The sequence below is a fragment of the Schistocerca gregaria genome, chromosome 1 (assembly GCF_023897955.1).
Source record: "Schistocerca gregaria isolate iqSchGreg1 chromosome 1, iqSchGreg1.2, whole genome shotgun sequence".
Classification (NCBI taxonomy): domain Eukaryota; kingdom Metazoa; phylum Arthropoda; class Insecta; order Orthoptera; family Acrididae; genus Schistocerca; species Schistocerca gregaria.
This window is the reverse complement of record NC_064920.1, coordinates 311320777-311340367: the sequence shown is the minus strand read 5'-3', so window position 1 is coordinate 311340367 and position 19591 is coordinate 311320777. Positions and strand designations below refer to the sequence as shown.

Sequence of the window (19591 nt, the reverse complement as noted above, 5' to 3'; positions counted from 1 at the left end):
CTGAAATGACAAACACTCCCATTTCATGTATAGTTTCCTCTTTTTTTTTTTGTCGATCCTCTCTGTGTCATTAACAATAACAGTTGATGACCTTACACTTCTTGGGTTGTCTTCAGTGCTTATTCGACACCTTGCCAGAAACGAGGAGACCACTGTGCTACTGTGCTGTGATCCACTACCCTATTCACTCACATCTCTCTAAAAGCATTGTAAATTTCCATTGACTTCTTTCCACATAGGGATTCAAATTTGATGTAGAAATGCTGGTCACTACATCTCATCTGACCTGACTCAGTTTCAGCTTATATTTTAAAACTGAATTACTCATTACACAGCCATGTTATCCAGCAAACAAATATACAACCTTAAAGCCTAAAGTCTTGCTCACAACTGACTTGAATTTCAACTTGATCACACACCTTAGCAGTCGTGGATATGCAGTGTCCAGGACTTTTGAAATGTCCCTCATATATGCCCTAGATATTTAAATCTATCCACATTTTGTATGATGTATTCTGGAGTTTTCCAATCCTCATTGGTAATCAGTGTCTGTGTCTCGTAGGTGATCATCAGTTCCACCATTTCTTCTTCTTCTTCTACTACTACTTTTGTCTCCTAATCACTTTATTTTTCACCGAGTCTTGGCAGTCTGCTTGGACCCTATTATCCTTCTGCCCTCTCCCCCCCCCCTCCTCCTTTCCCTTTGAGTCCTTCTGTTCCCATTTTCTCATTTATTGCTCTCCACTGTCTGATCACTTTGTACGCCATTATGTCGAAAAAAAATTGTGGCAATCCATCTCCCTATATGAAACAGGTCTTGATCTAAAAATCTTCCAATAGCGTTCCTCTGAATCTTACTCTTGTCTTTGTGTTTATCAGAATTTCCTTTATTGGTCCTTTAGTAGTGCTGTTTAGTCCTCTGTTCTTCACAATCCTTCCAAGAGAGTGCCTTTTGATGAAGTCATAGGCCTTTGTGGAATCTGCTAAGGTTACTGCTATCTTTCTTGTTCTGTAAGACCCTATGTTCTATCAATTGAATCCTCTCCCTTTCCTAAATCCTCTCTTCAGGTGTAATTTCAGCAGCATCTTATAGCCGACATCTAGCAGCGATGTTTGTCTTCAGTTGTTTGCATTCATCTTGTCTCCCTTCTGATGTATTGGCACTATGATAGCATTCTTTCATTCTTCTGATAGCTTCTACATCCACCAAATCTGACAGATAACATTGATCATGCCTAGACTGCCTTTCAGTCTCCCTGTTTCATCATCTTGGCTACTGTCCTATATTCTTCAGTTGCCTTATTATTCTTTAATTAGCTTATGGCTTGTGCAGCAATAATTCTGGTTGGGAGTTGTGACTCGTCATCCCTCCTCTGTGTATGATTCCAATTCCAGCTAGTCTTCAGGTGCTTCGCAGTTCAGCCAGTCATGAAAGTTTTCTGCAAGTATCTTACAATTCTCTTTTACGCTACTGGCCATTCCCTCTTTATTATCTCTTATAAACAATTCTCTACTCATGCACTTGCAACTTTACTATAACTTCCTAGCATTATTATTAAACCACACTAGGTGGTCATTTGCCTGACTCTTTTGCACCACAGCCCATACTTACTGGTGCATTTCCTTCAATGTTCTCAAGTGTTGTGTATGTCCTTGACATAATCCCCCACCCCATTTGTTGCTAGGAATCAAAGTTTACCATCACAAGCAGGTTGTCATACTCATTCCTCACAACAATTCTCTAAAAATACATTTATTGCTATATATTAGTCATTGCACCAATACTAAATGTCTTTTGCATTTCTCTAAGTCTTATTTTTGTATTTCATAAATAATGTGAAAAACTGATAACTGAGAATAACCCCAACAATGCATCGAATTGGATGGATGTATGAAATGAAGGAAAGAGAGAGATAAAAGATGATAACTTACTTTTCTGTCCTAATGCTACTGAGTTTAACATTGGATCTGATGGATGAATCTATTCTCTATACTCCAAATATGGATGTTGGAGATTATATTCACTAGTGATTGGCAGGCTGTATAGCTTTGTGTCATTTCCACTCCAATTCTAATGTATACCTATTTTGGCCAGCAAGTAAGCCACTCCTAAAAAAGAACTGGAAATGGGCAAGCACTTACTTTGAGGATGGCAAGGAGATGGAAGTAAACCTACACAGTAATTGGATGGGAAAACAATAGTGTGAAGGAAACATTGTCTGTTGGTGAAATAAATAATATGCAGCATTAATGTTTTCTAACTATTATGTTTCATACTTTTCTATTGCATTGCTGTATTCTAAATGCTGCAAAAAGAAGTTTCTGTAAGTATTATTTGTTTACATTTGTAGAAGTAATTGGACAGCACAGCAGATACGATTGTTCAGCAAGGCTGTTCGTGCTCTAAATCAAGATCGGCTGTCACGGCTTCTGTGTGAGGGATCACCGTCAGAAGCTGCAAAGCGGCGTATAGTTGCAGACACAACAGCTCGACGACTGCGACAGTTGCTGGCCAGTGTAAACTGGGAAATGCGTCTTGTGCAGTGGCTTCACACAACACTTGTAGACACACTTAGCAATGCATACCTAGCAGCTTACTTAGATGCATTACAGGTAATACTTGAAATTTTCAGATTTGCTTATGTGCAGTGTTAATAACTGCAGTTGACAGCACACATAATAGCCAGAGCTGAGATTTGAGCTGTTTGTCAAGTTAAGCAGGTGCTAATCATATGATGGCATTGTTCATATAAATTTATATATATATTTGTAAATAAGCTAGTGAAAGAATGCACCGTATAAAAACATACAAGAAAACGTTCAACTTCAGCTCTGGCCAAGACTTCAACAGCTGATTTTTGCACTGTTAAGTGTACTAATTGCTTAATATGATTAATTCAGACAATTATAATGAAGTTATTACCAATGTTCCAGTCTTTCAAACTTATAGAATACTTTTGAGGTCTTAAGAGGAAATAAAAAATAAATTGAAAGAGATGAATGTGCATGTTGCCTGTGTGGCAGCTTTACAGTTCATTCATAGATTTTGTTACACAACTCCTGATTTAAAAATTTTTGTTTCTTGTCTTGTAAACACTGCATTTTATCTTACGAACTTCTTATTGTGCCAAAAGGAAAGCCAATTCCATAGGTTAATATGTGTAGAGGGAGAAAATATCAGTTAGTGTGGGAACTGGCCACTGAGTCATCAAAAGAAAGTTAAAATTTACTATGCAAATGATTACAATTCAGGCTCAAAATTCAAAGAATTAACTCTAGAGAGGATTTTTATTATTTTCCTTGATTTGTTGCTATTCAGGTTTTGTTCGCACACTGTTGACGATTCTTGGTACTCAATTTGTCCTCTTTGATTTGTGAATGTACAGTTTACCATCATGCACTCAGTTCTTTTTGGGCGCTCATTATTTTCCTCTGAAACCACCAAGGGGCACTTCTCCACCTTGGTAGTGTGTTATAAAATGGAGTACAAAAAGCATTTGCTAATGACTGCAGCATAATTGTTTGCTGAGTTTGATAGTGTCATAAACAACTCCTGTAGTTCAGGTCTGACATCTACTAGTATCTTAAGCAGCTCTAGATCAAAACATCCTCCCCCCCCCCCCCACCCCCCAAACCACCTAAAACTGCCATGATAAAAAAGTTTACCTATTACTAGGAATTGGGGCCATAAACTGAATGATAAAGCAGATAATAAATTTGAGAGAATCAGCTGCTAGTTCACTTCACATAGGCTGACTTTCAGTTGCATTAACAAAATACATACAGTTTCTCACATATAATTTTACTACTGGGATCATTCTATTCCCTCCAATATATGGCATGGTAAGTTAAGGGGCGTTTTACTATCTTTGGCTCGAAAAAAGCATGTTCTTTGAGAATTTTTTTCTTGGGATGTGTTATAGATATCAATGTCAAATTTCGTCAAAATGTTTATTGATATTTTCTCTACAAACTCAAATTTTTTCGACCAGAAATGTCGAAGAGCAAAGGTGGAAGTATCATCTGAACGAAACAAAATTTCGATGTAGACTTCCATACGCGGTATGTCACAGGTCAGCTGGCTCGTCTGACATCAAAATTGAGTTGACATTAGTGAAATATATGAGATCTTTAGGAGTTGTACCTTACTTAAGATGTTTGGACCATAGGAAACAAAATGGTGGCCATTTGAAAAAAATAGGGATTTTTTCATCGATTTTTCGACTTTGTCGGCCAAGTAAAAATTTTTGCAGTTGATGGATCGGAATAAAAGTGGTATAACTCCTAGACAATTTAGTTAGCCTCGTCAGAAACAAAGAATCATGCCAATCGGTTCAGTAGAATTGAAGTTACCATAACACGCGACAAAAAAGGGTCATTTCGAGAAAAACGCGTTTGAAGTTTTGACTACATATCAATGCGATATTATGCCACGTATGTTAAATCTGCTATTCTGGGTCCATAAACAAGTCCTTTCTCTTCCTCATAGAGGGTGTTCTGCTCGATCTGGGCCATCCTGCGCTGCTTGTATGGCTGGTGACAAGTGGTTTTCGGCCGCTTGAATCTGGTGGTCGTCTGAATGCTTGGCGAACTGCGTTGAGTAGAGTCCCAGGGTGATACCCTATGTTGACGCTGCTCACTGCCAGGAAAGTCGCAATCTCCACAATCTTCACACCAGAATGCAAATGCTTGGTGGCTAACTTCCAAACACACGCGTTCAAACTTTCATTTGAATTTTGTGTGTTTCCTCCCAAGCATCGGTACAATAACTTGTCTTACGAAGGAAAAAAACTGGTGCTTGAAAAAGGCCGATTTCAGGCAGGTGCATTTTTTGTTCAACCGCATATTCGGAAAATCTGTTTTGGGGGTGGATTCTATACAATTTTATGGATCCAAAAATGCAATTTAAAAAAAAAATTGATATTTCTAACCAAAAGATAGTAAACCTCCCTTTAAAGGGAGGCATTATATTTTTTGGTTTGATGTTCGAAGAGAAGCCTCCACAGAAGGCACATTTCACGACCTGCAGAATCATAAGATAGCTGACTTTACACTTAGGCTGGTTTATTTTGCATAGTTTTGTACCGTGATGTCATGTATTATTGACAGCTGATTTTGATCCAGGGTATCTTTTTAGTTTAGAAGCATTCCAGATAGCCCATAACCTCATGTACGTCGCCACTTAAAAAACTGAGGAATCTTGTCCTGACATTGAAGCATGGATGCTCCTACATGGAATTTGTTTTTGCCAACGTGTTCATTTAAAGGCACTGTTGTTTCCTTTCATTGGCCACAAGAAAGAGAAACACCCTATTTGTAGGGAATGGTCTTTGTCTGTAATTTGAAAAGTATACATATATTTTCAACAGGCCTGTGGAAAATTCAAAGTTGGTCAATGACAGAAGTATTTTTGTTGCTCAAACTAAATGCTTCACTCTCAGAAAACTTGTGCACTCTACAGAAATTTGTAAAATCCAGTTAATTTTGATTTTCGTTATTTTATCGTACTACAGTGAAGGAAAATTAGGAATTATTCTTACTGTAGTGGAGACTCGTGATTGTTATCTGATTTAGGGCAGATTGTGTAATGCAGATGATATTAGATTAGCACAGAAAATGAAGTTGGATCAAACTGAACTCAGAAATCTGTATTGTGTGAAAGCTAATTTCACAAGGGAGCTGTGGCCACTTGTTCGTCATCACCGGTTTCGTCCAGATTGACCAAAAATGAAAATGACAGGAGTGGGAGCTCCAGAAATTCCTGCATTCAGAAAAAAAAGCATTCTTTTGGCTTGAATCGGGCGAGGCATGAGCAGTGTATGTTTGCATAGTGACAGCAGAACAGTACAGAACGGTAGTCTGATGGTCATGGGGTTGAGCTTCTATACGGAAGGTTTCTTTCTTTTTGTATTTCTTCTTCTTCTTCCCTTGTTTTTCTTTTTCTTCTCCTTTTTTAAAACAATGCTCAGTATGTTGTATTAATATTTTCATGTAAGGCATGAACAGGAAAGGCAAAGGAAAATTTGGGATTGCAAATAAATTTACAGGAAGACATTGTAACATGTTAAATAACTATTTATATATAAAATTACATTCTTTTATCTTTTACACTTAATGATTTGCACATGCTGGTGTGATATTCGTCATAAAAAAAACGGGAAGCAGTAATTTTCTCACCATCTTGCATGCATTATAAATGTTGCATTTCTACAATTACATGGTTGTTTTAAAGTTCCTATAGAAGAACAAACTTGGTTTACCATTTTGCCAGACATTGGCAAGGATATTTTGGTACTGTACAGTGAAATTTATTTTGGTGCAGTCACCTAAGATGTGATTTCTTTCTCAGTCTCAATGAGATAAGAGAAGTATTGAAACTTTTTGGTCAGTTTCATTCCTCATGATAAAAATAGGTATCGGAGGATTGCACCAGCGGTGTGCACTTGAGGAAATCACTTTCATACTGCGTGGTGGCAAACCTCCATCATCTTGAGAAATCTTCATGTTTAATAGTAATTTGCCTTTCCCCAAAAGTCAATTAACAGAAGAAGGCTGTTATAAATTTCCAGATTTTGATGAAGTAGTGGCAACATTCCTATATCTTGCTGTGTTCTCATCCACTGTTTTTTCATTCCTTTGTCCAAAAGAACTGGTATTCTCTTGTAGGCATTTGAAGTTCTTTATGCTTTGATTACAGTTCCTTCTCAAAAAGTAATTTTCAGAATCCTCATGGACACAGTAATTACAATCCTTTCTCAGAAATTTATTTGTGATCTCGAGTTTTCCTTTTGATGCCTTTTATGAAAATATTAATAAATACAAAACATCAAGCATTATTTTGGTTTATTTGCAGTGTCAATGACATAAAAAAAATGAAAATTCAAAAGGTCTCCACATTGGAGCTCGATCCTGTGTCGCTAGGTTTACCATTCTGTACTCTTTCTGTTGTGCCAACCAGTGGCTGCAGAGTAGATTAACATGAATAGCTCATGCCTTGCCCAACCCGTGCCAAAAGAACACTATTTTTTTTTTCTAAACTCTTTTATGTTTGCCCAAACCCAACATACAGGGCGAGTCAAAAGTCCTTGGACACCTTAATAAGTTGGAAGATTAAAGGGAAAATTGAAATGTGGTGATGGGAACATACGTTTGATGTGGGGCCGCAACTTTTGGAGTGAATGTCATTCATGGCCGCCATATTGAATCCCCTGACTTAACGCCCCTTGATTTTTATCTATGGGGACATCTTAAGCAGATAGTGTATGCTGAGAGCATCCATGATTTGAGACACCTGGAGGAACGCATACAACACGCCTGTGACAAAATTGCAGGAGACACTCTTCTCCGTGTACAATCAGAGTGGTTGTGGCGACTATAGTTGTGCATTGCATGGGATGGACAACACGTAGAACATGTGTTGTACCAGTCGGTATGAAGGTAATTTCCCAACTTGGAATGTTAATAACCTCTAATCTGTACAAGATAGACAAAAACAAATTACACTACTCAATTCCAGAGCTCAAGCGAGTGTTATTTGATGTGTCATACACTCCCCTTCTCATTAAAAAAAAAAAAAAAAAAAAAAAAAAAAAATGAATCAAAAAGGTGGGTTTCAAGATGGCGACCATGAATGACCTTCACTCCAAAAGTTGCGGCCCCACGTCAAACCTATGTTCCCATCATCACATTTCAATTTTCCCTTTAAGCTTCCAATTTACGAAGGTGTCCAAGGACCTTTGACTCGCCCTGTATATCATAAATTTGAACAAAACTGGTAATGACGAGTAGGAACTATCCCCTTGGTAGATTATATCACTATGAACTAGGATCATGTTTTGACTGGTGAAAATTTGTGGATCAATTCAAATTCAAGTGGAGTTGTCAGTTTTCAACCTATTGACATTAGAAAACAAAACTCTTGTTTTGTCCAAACACAAGTTGAAAAGAAGTAAATAATAAAGAAGTTATTATTAACACAAAAATGTGAAGTGTCTTGAGGATCTCAGGTTCAAAATCCAGTCAGTTTGTAGAATCTTTTTCACTTGCCAGTGCTTTCACCTTTGGTATTGTTTATTACTGTGCAAAATGCCAAGCTGTTTAAGTTTAGCACTCATAATAAAACTAAATCACACTGCACTTATTATCATTATAGCACTTGTCTCGCATAAGTGAGATATTGGTGCATTAGATGAAGAGCCTTAAACACATGACACTATGTTAGAAGAGGAGCCTACGTAGAAATTTTGGTACAAATAGAAAATGAAGCTAATAGGAGTCACAATGCAATGAGCGTGGTATTTATCTATTTTGACAAAAGCAGTTTAAAAATTTGAATAAATTTACCAAATGCCAGTTTGGAAACCTGATTCTTCTTTTTCTTTTCCATATGTAGTAGATTTAGTTCTTTAATTCATCTTATGCACTGTGCTTTTATTTTATGTTCTTGCTGGACAAACTCTTCTTTAAAAAAAAAATCAGTATTTCATATTGAGAACTCTCACCCCCACTGTAGGTTCTGTTACAGAATCCAGGCCTGCTTCTTCCACATCTGTTAGTATTTGGAGTTTATTTTTTTTTTATTCAAAACACATTGTGTATTGCTGTTACACTTAACTTGCACTATCATTCTTACCAGCTCAGTGCAAATATTTGGTATTTTATCTCATTTTCATTGTCATCAACAAGGATTAAAACATTTTCCTTTAAAGTTAAAGTCATTTCCTCATTTACTGATGTTGAAAATGAACTACAGCCTTTCGTGTTATTTAAATCTGTCCTGCAACAAGATATGAACAAGTACATAAATAATAACTACTTTGTATGCAGCAAATTTGTCTCAAAAAAATAATTTGGGCATTTTAAAATGTATAGAAACCACCACATTTAACTGCAGAATGAAGGGCCTGGCAATAGGAATAAATTGTGGCTTCAGCTTTGGTTAGCTTCTGTCCACTTTTCCGTAACATTAGGCCTGATGAAATTACTGTCACCAGTTCTGTGCATTTCAACTTTGAAAAGTTTTTATACTGTTTTTACGTGAGTTTAAATGGAAAATGGAAATGAAGTCCCATGCTTCTTGATAAAGTGTAGGGGAACGATGCGGGAGACCCGCACCACCGTACAAGGCAAGGTCCTAATTGAGGTGGTTTGCCGTTGCCTTCCTCTGACTGTAATGTGGATGAATGAGGATGACGATGATGACACAACAACACCCAGTCATGTCGGGGCAGATGAAAATCCCTGACCCCGCCGGGAATCCAACCCGGGCCCCTTGCTCTGGAAGTGAGAACACTACCACGCGACCACGAGCGGCAGACTGAGTTTAAATATCACATGAAATTAAATAAAGGTGAAATGTAATCATTGTAAAGTGCACCGTAAAATTATTTCTTGCCATCTGTGAATCCTTTCTTGGCCCTTTTGTTTATAATGTCCTAGCACATTTTCAAACTTTACTAGTCGCAGTTTGTTCCTTTGTTTTATGAATTACAGTCAGCAGCAACTACTTTCCACACATTTTCGTTTTTAGCTGTCATAATTTCATCTTTCTTTTTGCCTTCTACTGTGTCTTTAGGGTAACCCAATACAATTTTCAGCAGTAAATCATTAAGTAATTTTTGCCTGTGAAGAAGCTTGAAGAGTGCATCTTTTTCTTCCTATTTTCCTCCATCTTTACAACATGGCACCAACAATAATAAATACTGTGTACCTACAGTTTACAATTAATGTATATGGTCGAGACACAAAATTTGTGTCGAAAACTGATTTTCACAATGTTGCCAAACGTGTTTCATGCTATTTTATGTCAACATTGAACCATGTCTAATTCGGCCAATTATAGTATTATACCACAGAATGAATTCCTGAACTGAATTCAACTTCTGAACTAAGGTTAAAATTGATCTCCAGTCAGCGGCAGTTGAACAATCAGACTTAAATCATTCTGATTTATCATGATTTTTCCCATTAATTCCAGGTGTATCCCAGGATGATTTCTAACTAGAGCCCATGGCCACCACCTTTTCGTTTCATTACAAGTAATTTTAAATTGACGTCTTATACAATAACATTAATATTATTATTTCTTCTTATTCTTCTCCTTCTGCAACTGTTGTTATTGCACTTGTCTAATGGTGTGATTAGTCTCTTGTAGAATAAAATTATGTAAATGAAGTTGACATTTCTCATGGGTATTGATAAATCAAATTTACAGCAAAATTCTGTGCACAGATTGAGAAGAAATGAAGCACTATAGTGCCATTGCCTGCTATAATGGTGCAAAGTTCTGTAACTTTCTCTTGCATGTTAAGAGAAATGTCTTAACTATCACTCAATTTTCATTGGTGTCTTAAGCAGAAGATCGAAGAAAATAACTGAAGACTTTTCAAAACTCTTCGCAGTATTACTTTACTGTTGGTAGTAAGCTAGAAGTACAGATCTGTTTCTCCTTTTGGAACTTTTGTAATGTTGGTCGGGCTACAAAGAGTTGTAGACATCTCTCTCTTTCTCTTCCCCACCTCCCTCCCTCTGTCTCCTCCCTCCCCTCCCTCCCCTACCTCCATCTCCTCCCACCCCTCCCTCCGTCTCCTCCCTCCCCTCACTCCGTCTCCTCCCCCTTCCCCCCTCCTCTCTCTCTCCCATATGCACAGGATACTTTCTTTCATTATTTGTGAAGTAAATGCCAGATATTTATTGTTCGCAGGCCCTCAAAGCAAAGGTACCTACTCTGACTGAGAGACTTATTGGAGGAACGTCACGTTCTGGAGTTTCAGATGCAGTTAATATAGTCATGAAGCACCCTTGGGATCCTGTTTTTGAATGTATAAATGAGAACAAACCTGTAAGTATAAATTGACCTAAATCTCAACATTTGAATTTGTGGTTTTAATTGATTGGCATAATAACTAGTGTGAGAACGCATTCACCATAATCTTGTCCTTCCAATTTGTATCTCATGTTTTCTAAAGATAACTGTCATCTGGAAATCTTTTAATAAAGTAGCAATGTGATGTGAACTGTAACATTTCATGGGCAAATGAGTTGAACATCTTTATTTTGATGCACTGACTGTGGTGCAAAAATAGAAATCGGAGTACACAGTAAGAAACTAATTCTAGTGGATATAGTGTAACTCAGTAAACATAATAGCTACAAATTTTATTGATGAAACTATGATGTGAAATACATTATTCTTTACGAATATGATGAACACGCACACGGGTCTGAAGACAAATTAGGCAGAAGTGTTGTGGCTAATCTCCTATAAAGCTCATGACCACTCTTCATTACACTACAAGATATTGTTGCTTCATGAATAAAGGTGTTAATCGACACATTTAGTATACGTGTTTCATTATCTCTGAAAATCGCTTTGGTGGCCTAGACAACCAGATTTTTTTTCTGTTTATGGGAATTGTTGGGGTGCTCCTCAAACAAATTTATCAAATTGAAACAAATATGGGGACCAGATCCGATCATGGGAAAATCATAAACTAAATTTACAAATGAAACCATATGGTTCCAGATATCTTTTTAAGTCTCAAACATCATGATGTATATATGCAGACTGAAGTGACGAAAGAAAATTTTTACCAAGGCTGGGATTCAAACCTAAGTCTCCTGCTCACTAGGTAGATGCGCTAACCACTACACCACTTTGCCACAGTGGCTTTGCACAGCTGCATGGACTTCTGTAGTATGCCTCCCTCCTCAGTCCACTGTTGGTAAAACCATGAAACACTGTTTGACGGGTTTCAAAATAATGCACATACACAAATGAGAGCTATGTTCTACTATAGTTCAGTTTTGTGTTGGAGGCTTTGCCACAGTTTTTTAAAGTATGACTTGAAGCAAATGAGGTCTTCATGAAGCAAGTTGTCATGAGGCTCTGGTAGGAACTCAAAGGCAAGAAAGATTTGGAGAGGCTCTATCAATAAGTCACCTCTGAGACCTGCCATGGTACAATAGAAACAATTTGGATGTAATTTGACTCATTGCCAATGTGTTATTCTGGTTTTTCTTTCTCTTTGCTGCATATATTCCAGTCTCTGTCTTCCTCTATAGTTTTTACCCTCTACAGCTCCCTCTAGTACCAGAGAAATTATTCCAGATGCCCAACTATAATATCCCTTCTTCTTGTAAGTGTTTTCCATATTTTCCTTTCCTCTCTGACTCTGTGCAGTACCTCCTCATTCCTTACTGTATCAGTCCACCTAATTTTCAACATTCTTCTCTAGGACCACTTCTCAAATGTTTCGATTTTCTTCTATTCTGGTTTTATCACAGTCCATGTTTCACTATCACACAATGCTCTGCTCCAAACATAAATTCTCAGAATTTCTTCCTGAAATTAAGGTATATGTTTGATATTAGTCGACTTCTCTTGGGCAGGAATGGCCTTTTTACCAGTGCTAGACTGGTTTTCAAGTCTTCCTTGCTTCGTTTATCTACTTTGTGATAACCAAATTTCATGTTAGGTTTCTTGCTGTTCTCATTTCTGCTACTTCTCGTACTTTTGTCTTTCTTTGATTTACTCTCAGTCCATATCCTGTACACATTAGACTATTCATTCCATTCAGCAGATCTGTAATTCTTCCTCTCTACCACAGAGGGTAGCAATGTCATCAGTGAATCTTATCATTGATATCCTTTCACCTTTAATTTGAATTACACACTTGGACCTTTCTCTTATTACCGTCATTGCTTCTTCAGTGTATAGATTGAATAGTACGGGTGAAAGACTACATCCCTGTCTGACATCTTTTCTAATCTGAGCACTTTGTTCTTGATCTTCCACCTTTATTGCTCCCTCTTGGCTCCTGTACATATTGTATATTACCCATCTCTCCCTATAGCTTACCTCTACTTATCTCAGAATTTTGAACATCTTTCACCCTTTTACATTTTTTATTGTTTTACCAGGTCGTCAAATCCTGGGAACATGTCTTGACTTTTCGTAGTCTTGCTTCCATTATCAACTGCAGCATCAGAACTGCCTCTCTGGTGCATTTACCTTTCCTAAAGCCACACTTCTCATCATCTAACACATCCTCGATTCTCTTTTTCATTCTTCTGTATATTATTCTTGTTACGAACATAGATGCTTGAGCTGTTATGCTGATTGTGTGATAATTCTCACACTTGTTGGCTCATGCAATCATCAGAATTTTGTGGATGATGTTTATTGAAAGCCTGATGGTATATCGCCAGTCTCATACATTCTTCACATCAGTGTGAATAGTCATTTTGTTGCCAATTCCCCCATTGATTTTAGAAATGCTGATGGAATTTTATCCACCCCTTCTGTCTTATTCAATCTTAAGTCTTCCAACCCACTTTTAAACTCTGATCCTAATACTGGATCTCCTATCTGTTCTGTATCAAGTCCTGTTTCTTCTTTTATCACATTATTAGCCTTGCACTTCATAGAGGCTTTCAGTGTACTTTTTCCATCTAAATGCTCTCTCCCCTGATTTTAACTGTGGAATTCCCATTGCACTGTTAATGTTAGCACCTTTCCTTTTAATTTTACCAAAGGCTATTTTGACCTTCCTGTATGCTGAGTCAGTTCTTCTGTCGGTCATTTCCTTTTCAATTTCTTCACATTTTTCATGCAGCTATTTTGCTTTAGTTTCCCCTTCACTTCCTGTTTATTTCATTCCTAAGTGACTTGTATTTTTGTATTCCTGAATTTCCCTGAACATTTTTGTACTGTCGTCTTCCATCGATCAACTGAAATATTTCTTCTGTTACCCATGGTTTCTTTGCAGTTTTGTTATTTGTATCTATGCTTTTCTTTCCAACTTCTGTTTTTGCCCTTTTCAGAGATGTCCATTCCTCTTCAACTGAACTGCCTTCCGAGTTATTCCTCACAATAACTAAAGCTCAGATAACGTCAAGCATGCCTCTTCATTACTTCTGTATCGCACGTCTTTGTATGTTGATTCTTGCTGACTAGTCACTTGAACTTTTAGTCTACTCTTCTGTGATGTGACTCAAGTGGTATGCTATGGCATATCTGTGTTTTCATATGTAATCTGCATAGCAGTGAGTCATTTGTATTAATATTCATCAGTTTCTGTACTATTATACTTGTGTATGCATTGAAGTTGCTTACAACAATAATATGTGGAAGAATGGAAAAGAAAATTAAGGATATAGGTGACAATCAGTAAGGCGTTAAGAAAAGTAAAGCCACCAGAGAGACATTTCTGAGGTTGTACTTAATAATGAAAGCAAGACTTTAAAAAAATCAAAACACATTCGTCAAATTTGTCAACTTAGAAAAAGTGTCAAAAGTCTCAGGAAAGAAGCTGTAGGCTATAGGGAAATGCGGATAATATTGTCACATTATAATCACAGTCAAGCCCAAATTCAAAAGCAGGATCGTCAATGAATACAACACTTAGCACTGAAAGTGTGTTTATTACGAAAACCAATGTCTAACCAGAGCAGAACTGGTCTCCTGGACAAAGTGTGCAGCTATTTATATAAACACTGAATATTCCACAGTGCTGGTATTTATACGAATACTGAATATTCCAGAATGTACAAACATTACAAATGTAAGATATTTCAAAAGTTTTCCAAAAATGCTAAATAACAAATAATTGCTAATGTTTGGGTTTGAACTAGTGACCCACAGCACGTCACCCAGCAGCACTAACCACTACACCACATGGCATGCACCACAGCTTCCAGCAATGTATAATTAATATGTACAAGCACCAAGAGAGGAAAATAAGACTGTAAGACTTGGAACACAGAGTACTTGGATTGGAAAAGGTGTAAGACAGGGATGTAGTTAGTCTACTGCCCTACTATTTAATCTATACGTTGAAGTATCAGTGACAGTAATAAAAGAAAGGTTCAGGAACATTATAAAAATTTAGGGTGAAATTTAATCATTGATAAATTTGTTGATGACATTGCTGTTCTCAGTGCAACAGTTGCAAGACCCGTTGAATTGAATGAAAGATCTAATAATTACACACAACATATTGAGAGTTAATGGAAAAAAGAGAAAATAGTAAGAAGCTGTAGAAATGAGATTATGTGTAAACTTGCCATCAAATTGGGGACCATGAAGTAGACAAAGTGAAGGAACTCTGCTACCTTGGAGTAAAATAATGAATGATGGACAAAGCTAGCAAGATGTAAAAAGCAGATTAACGCAGGCAAAGAGATTATTCCTGGCCAAAAAAACTGTTAGTATCAGACATCAGCCTTAATTTGGGGAAGAAATTTCTTTGAATGCATGGAAATGAATCAAGGACTGGGGGGAAATTGGAAAGAAGTATAATGAAAAGTAGGTGACTGGTAAGAAATGAGGTGGTTCTTTGCAAAATTTGCAAGAAGAGAAACATGTGGAAAATATTTACTATCAAAAACAGTCTTGATCACAATTTATTTATTGCGGTGACTGGTTTAGACCACTACTGTGGTCATCTTCAGACCAATGAGTAAGAACCTCCTTCTGGTGGTAGTGATTTACCACCAGAAGAAGATTCTTACTCATTGGTCTGAAGATGACCACAGCAGTTGTCAAAACCAGTCACCATAGTAAATAAATTGTGATCAAGACTATTTTTGTTAGTAAATATTTGCAACCTATTGATCACTGTTCACTCCCATAATGTATTCAAAAGTAACATGTGGAAAATCTTGACAAGAAAAAGGGACAGGGTGATAGGACAATTGTTAAGACATCAAAATAACTAACATGGTACTAGAGAGTACTGTAGAAAGGAACAACTGTAGCAGAAGACAGAGATTGTAATGTATGTAACAAATGATTGAGGACATTGAATGCAAGTACTACTCGGAGATGAAGAGGTTGGCGCGGGAGAGGAATTTGTAGCATTTGCAACAAACCAGTCAGAAGACTGCTGAAAAAATTAAAAAAAATATTAGGCTTAGAGAAAATTGACTAGTCCCCTCTATGAGAGCATCGAAAAACTATTTGTAGGATTAATCTGTAAATGGCAGTGACAATATAAACACTCAATTTGATTGATGTGACATATTCATGTCTTTAAACATTTATTTGTATGCACTAATCATAGACACTTTTTGTTATCTTAGTAACTCTGTATTGTGCAGACCACTGAAAGACAAAACTGAAGTTACCAGGGATCTGCATTTCTTTATCCTGTTGTAATCTCCTCTGTACACATTATTGTAGTATGTCTTGGAAGTCTGTATTTGTTATCATGCTCTGCAAGTAACTTTATGGCATTTGACAGAGGTATTCTTGCAGTGCTCCCACACAGATAAAATAAACTCCTCAAATGACAGGCACCAATTTTTAAAATTTTTAAAGTGATTGTCTGATCTCAAGGAGAAAATGGTATTAAATGCTTGGCCCATGCAGTCACATTGTAAACCAGTCTCATTAAGGGGTATCAGTTTCTCATTTACAGCTTTGGAAATGAGTGCAGGTAGGTTAATTTTATGATAAAATGGGGTAGTCAGAAAGTGATATGCAAAGCAGTTAAAGTGGAAATGATGCGCTGGCTTCTAGACATAGCTATGAACTAATTTAATAGCCATTTACAACAATTGGAGCCACTTGTCATGTTGTGCTCACAATGAAGAGATCTCGGTTTATTTTTCTGGGAAGCAGTATAATGCCTGTGACTAGAATACGTCCCAGTATCACTTTACATTATATCCATACATAATTAATATCAGTGAGTGCAGTGTGACAGAGTTTACAGGAACTTGGTATAATAATTTTAAATACTTGGAAGAAAACGTCACTTTACAGCCATCTCGCTATATATTTGTAAGGCATAGACTTGGAAGCTGATGTGTCTAAATTAAGGGATTCACTACATTTGTTAAGTGAGAGCAGAGAGAAAGACTGAAGAGAAGCAAGTGATAAGTGAAAATTTTTGCAAATCATCATTGTGTGTGTACATTTTGCTAAAGAATAGAAAAACATCTAAGAACTTTCAGTATTTCTTTTCCATGAATATTTTTGTGTTGTTGCTAAATGAGCAACACGTAAATTTATTAACCTTGTTGGTGACAATCACCACAGTTTCTTGGTAGCACTAAAATATAAATATATCACTCCCTGGAATATGTTGGATTCGTAACACCATTGAGTTCAACTTAACATATTTGATGTCTATTACTTCTGGAACACATCACAATGATCAGCTTTTTACAGAAACTTTGTTTGTAGTTCACACAAACTGCAGTTATTAGACTTTAAAACAGTAGGAACCTCTATAGTATACATTTACATATGGTGAATTTTGGCACTAATGTGTCCACAAACAATAGACATTCACCAATCACACTATAAAGAAAACTATAAGTCTCAGAGTGGGTCCCAAATAGATGACATGTCAATGCTAACAACATATTTTTAAGTGCTTTATCTGAAAACTACCTTGAGCAGTTAAACAGAGAACCGACTCGTGGCGATAACATATTAGACCTTCTGGTGACAAACAGACCCGAACTATTTGAATCAGTTAATGCAGAACAAGGAATCAGCGATCATAAAGCGGTTACTGCATCGATGATTTCAGCCGTAAATAGAAATATTAAAAAAGGTAGGAATATTTTTCTGTTTAGCAAAAGTGACAAAAAGCAGATTACAGAGTACCTGATGGCTCAACACAAAAGTTTTGTCTGAAGTACAGATAGTGTTGAGGATCAGTGGACAAAGTTCAAAACCATCGTACAATATGCGTTACATGAGTATGTGCCAAGCAAGATCGTAAGAGATGTGAAAGATCCACCGTGGTACAACAACCGAGTTAGAAAACTGCTGCGGAAGCAAAGGGAACTTCACAGCAAACATAAACATAGCCAAAGCCTTGCAGACAAACAAAAATTACGCGAAGCGAAATGTAATGTGAGGAGGGCTATGCGAGAGGCTTTCAATGAATTTGAAAGTAAAGTTCTATGTACTGACTTGGCAGAAAATCTTAAGAAATTTTGGTCCTATGTCAAAGCGGTAGGTGGATCAAAACAAAATGTCCAGACACTCTGTGACCAAAATGGTACTGAAACAGAGGATGACAGACTAAAGGCCTAAATACTAAATGTCTTCTTCCAAAGCTCTTTCACAGAGGAAGACTGCACTGTGCTTCCTTCTCTAGATTGTCGCACAGTTGACAAAATGGTTGATATCGAAATAGACGACAGAGGGATAGAGAAACAATTAAAATCGCTCAAAAGTGGAAAGGCCGCCGGTCCTGATGGGATACCAGTTCGATTTTACACAGAATATGCGAAGGAACTTGCCCCCCTTCTTGCAGCGGTGTACCGTAGGTCTCTAGAAGAGCGAAGCGTTCCAAAGGATTGGAAAAAGGCACAGGTCATCCCTGTTTTCAAGAAGGGACGTTGAACAGATGTGCAGAACTATAGACCTATATCTCTAACGTCGATCAGTTGTAGAATTTTGGAACACGTATTATGTTAGAGTATAATGGCTTTTCTGGAGACTAGAAATCTACTCTGTAGGTATCAGCATGGGTTTAGAAAAAGACGGTCGTGTGAAACCCAGCTCGCGCTATTCGTCCACGAGACTCAGAGGGCCTTAAATACGGGTTCACAGGTAGATGCCGTGTTTCTTGACTTCCGCAAGGCGTTTGACACAGTTCCCCACAGTCGTTTAATGAACATAGTAAGAGCATACGGACTATCAGATCAATTGTGTGATTGGATTGAGGAGTTCCTAGATAACAGAACGCAGCATGTCATTCTCAATGGAGGGAAGTCTTCCGAAGTAAGAGTGATTTCAGGTGTGCCGCAGGGGAGTGTCATAGGACCGTTGCTATTCACAATATACATAAATGACCTGGTGGATGACATCGAAGTTCACTGGGGCTTTTTGCAGATGATGCTGTGGTGTATCGAGAGGTTGCAACAATGAAAAATTGTACTGAAATGCAGGAGGATCTGCAACGAATTGACGCATGGTGCACGGAATGGCTATTGAATCTCAATGTAGACAAGTGTAATGTAATGCGAATACATAGAAAGATAGGTCTCTTATCATTTAGCTACAACATAGAAGGTCAGCAACTGGAAGCAGTTAATTCCATAAATTATCTGGGAGTACGCATTAGGAGTGATTTAAAATGGAATGATCATATAAAGTTGATCGTCGGTAAAGCAGATACCAGACTGAGATTCATTGGAAGAATCCTAAGGAAATGCAATCCGACAACAAAGGAAGTAGGTTACAATACGCTTGTTCGCCCACTGCTTGAATACTGCTCAGCAGTATGGGATCCGCACCAGATAGGGTTGATAGAAGAGATAGAGAAGATCCAACGGAGAGCAGCGCGCTTCGTTACAGGATCATTTAGTAATCGCGAAAGCGTTACAGAGACGATAGATAAATTCCAGTGGAAGACTCTGCAGGAGAGACGCTCAGTAGCTTGGTACGGGCTTTTGTTAAAGTTTCGAGAACATACCTTCACCGAAGAGTCAAGCAGTATATTGCTCCCTCCTGTGTATATCTCACGAAGAGACCATGAGGATAAAATCAGAGAGATTAGAGCCCACACAGAAGCATACCGACAATCCTTCTTTCCACATACAATACGAGACTGGAATAGAAGGG

At 37.5% G+C, this 19591-nt stretch overlaps 1 protein-coding gene across 1 annotated transcript in view; it reads left to right on the top strand.

Annotated features, from left to right (window-relative positions):
• Positions 1-19591, top strand: part of LOC126343159 (KAT8 regulatory NSL complex subunit 3) — a 157622-nt gene that overhangs the window by 30188 nt on the left and 107843 nt on the right. Inside the window, exons 5-6 of the mRNA XM_050001917.1 lie at positions 2352-2613; positions 10703-10840. Of these exons, the coding sequence (XP_049857874.1) occupies positions 2352-2613; positions 10703-10840 (400 nt within the window). The remainder of the gene's footprint in view (positions 1-2351; positions 2614-10702; positions 10841-19591) is intronic.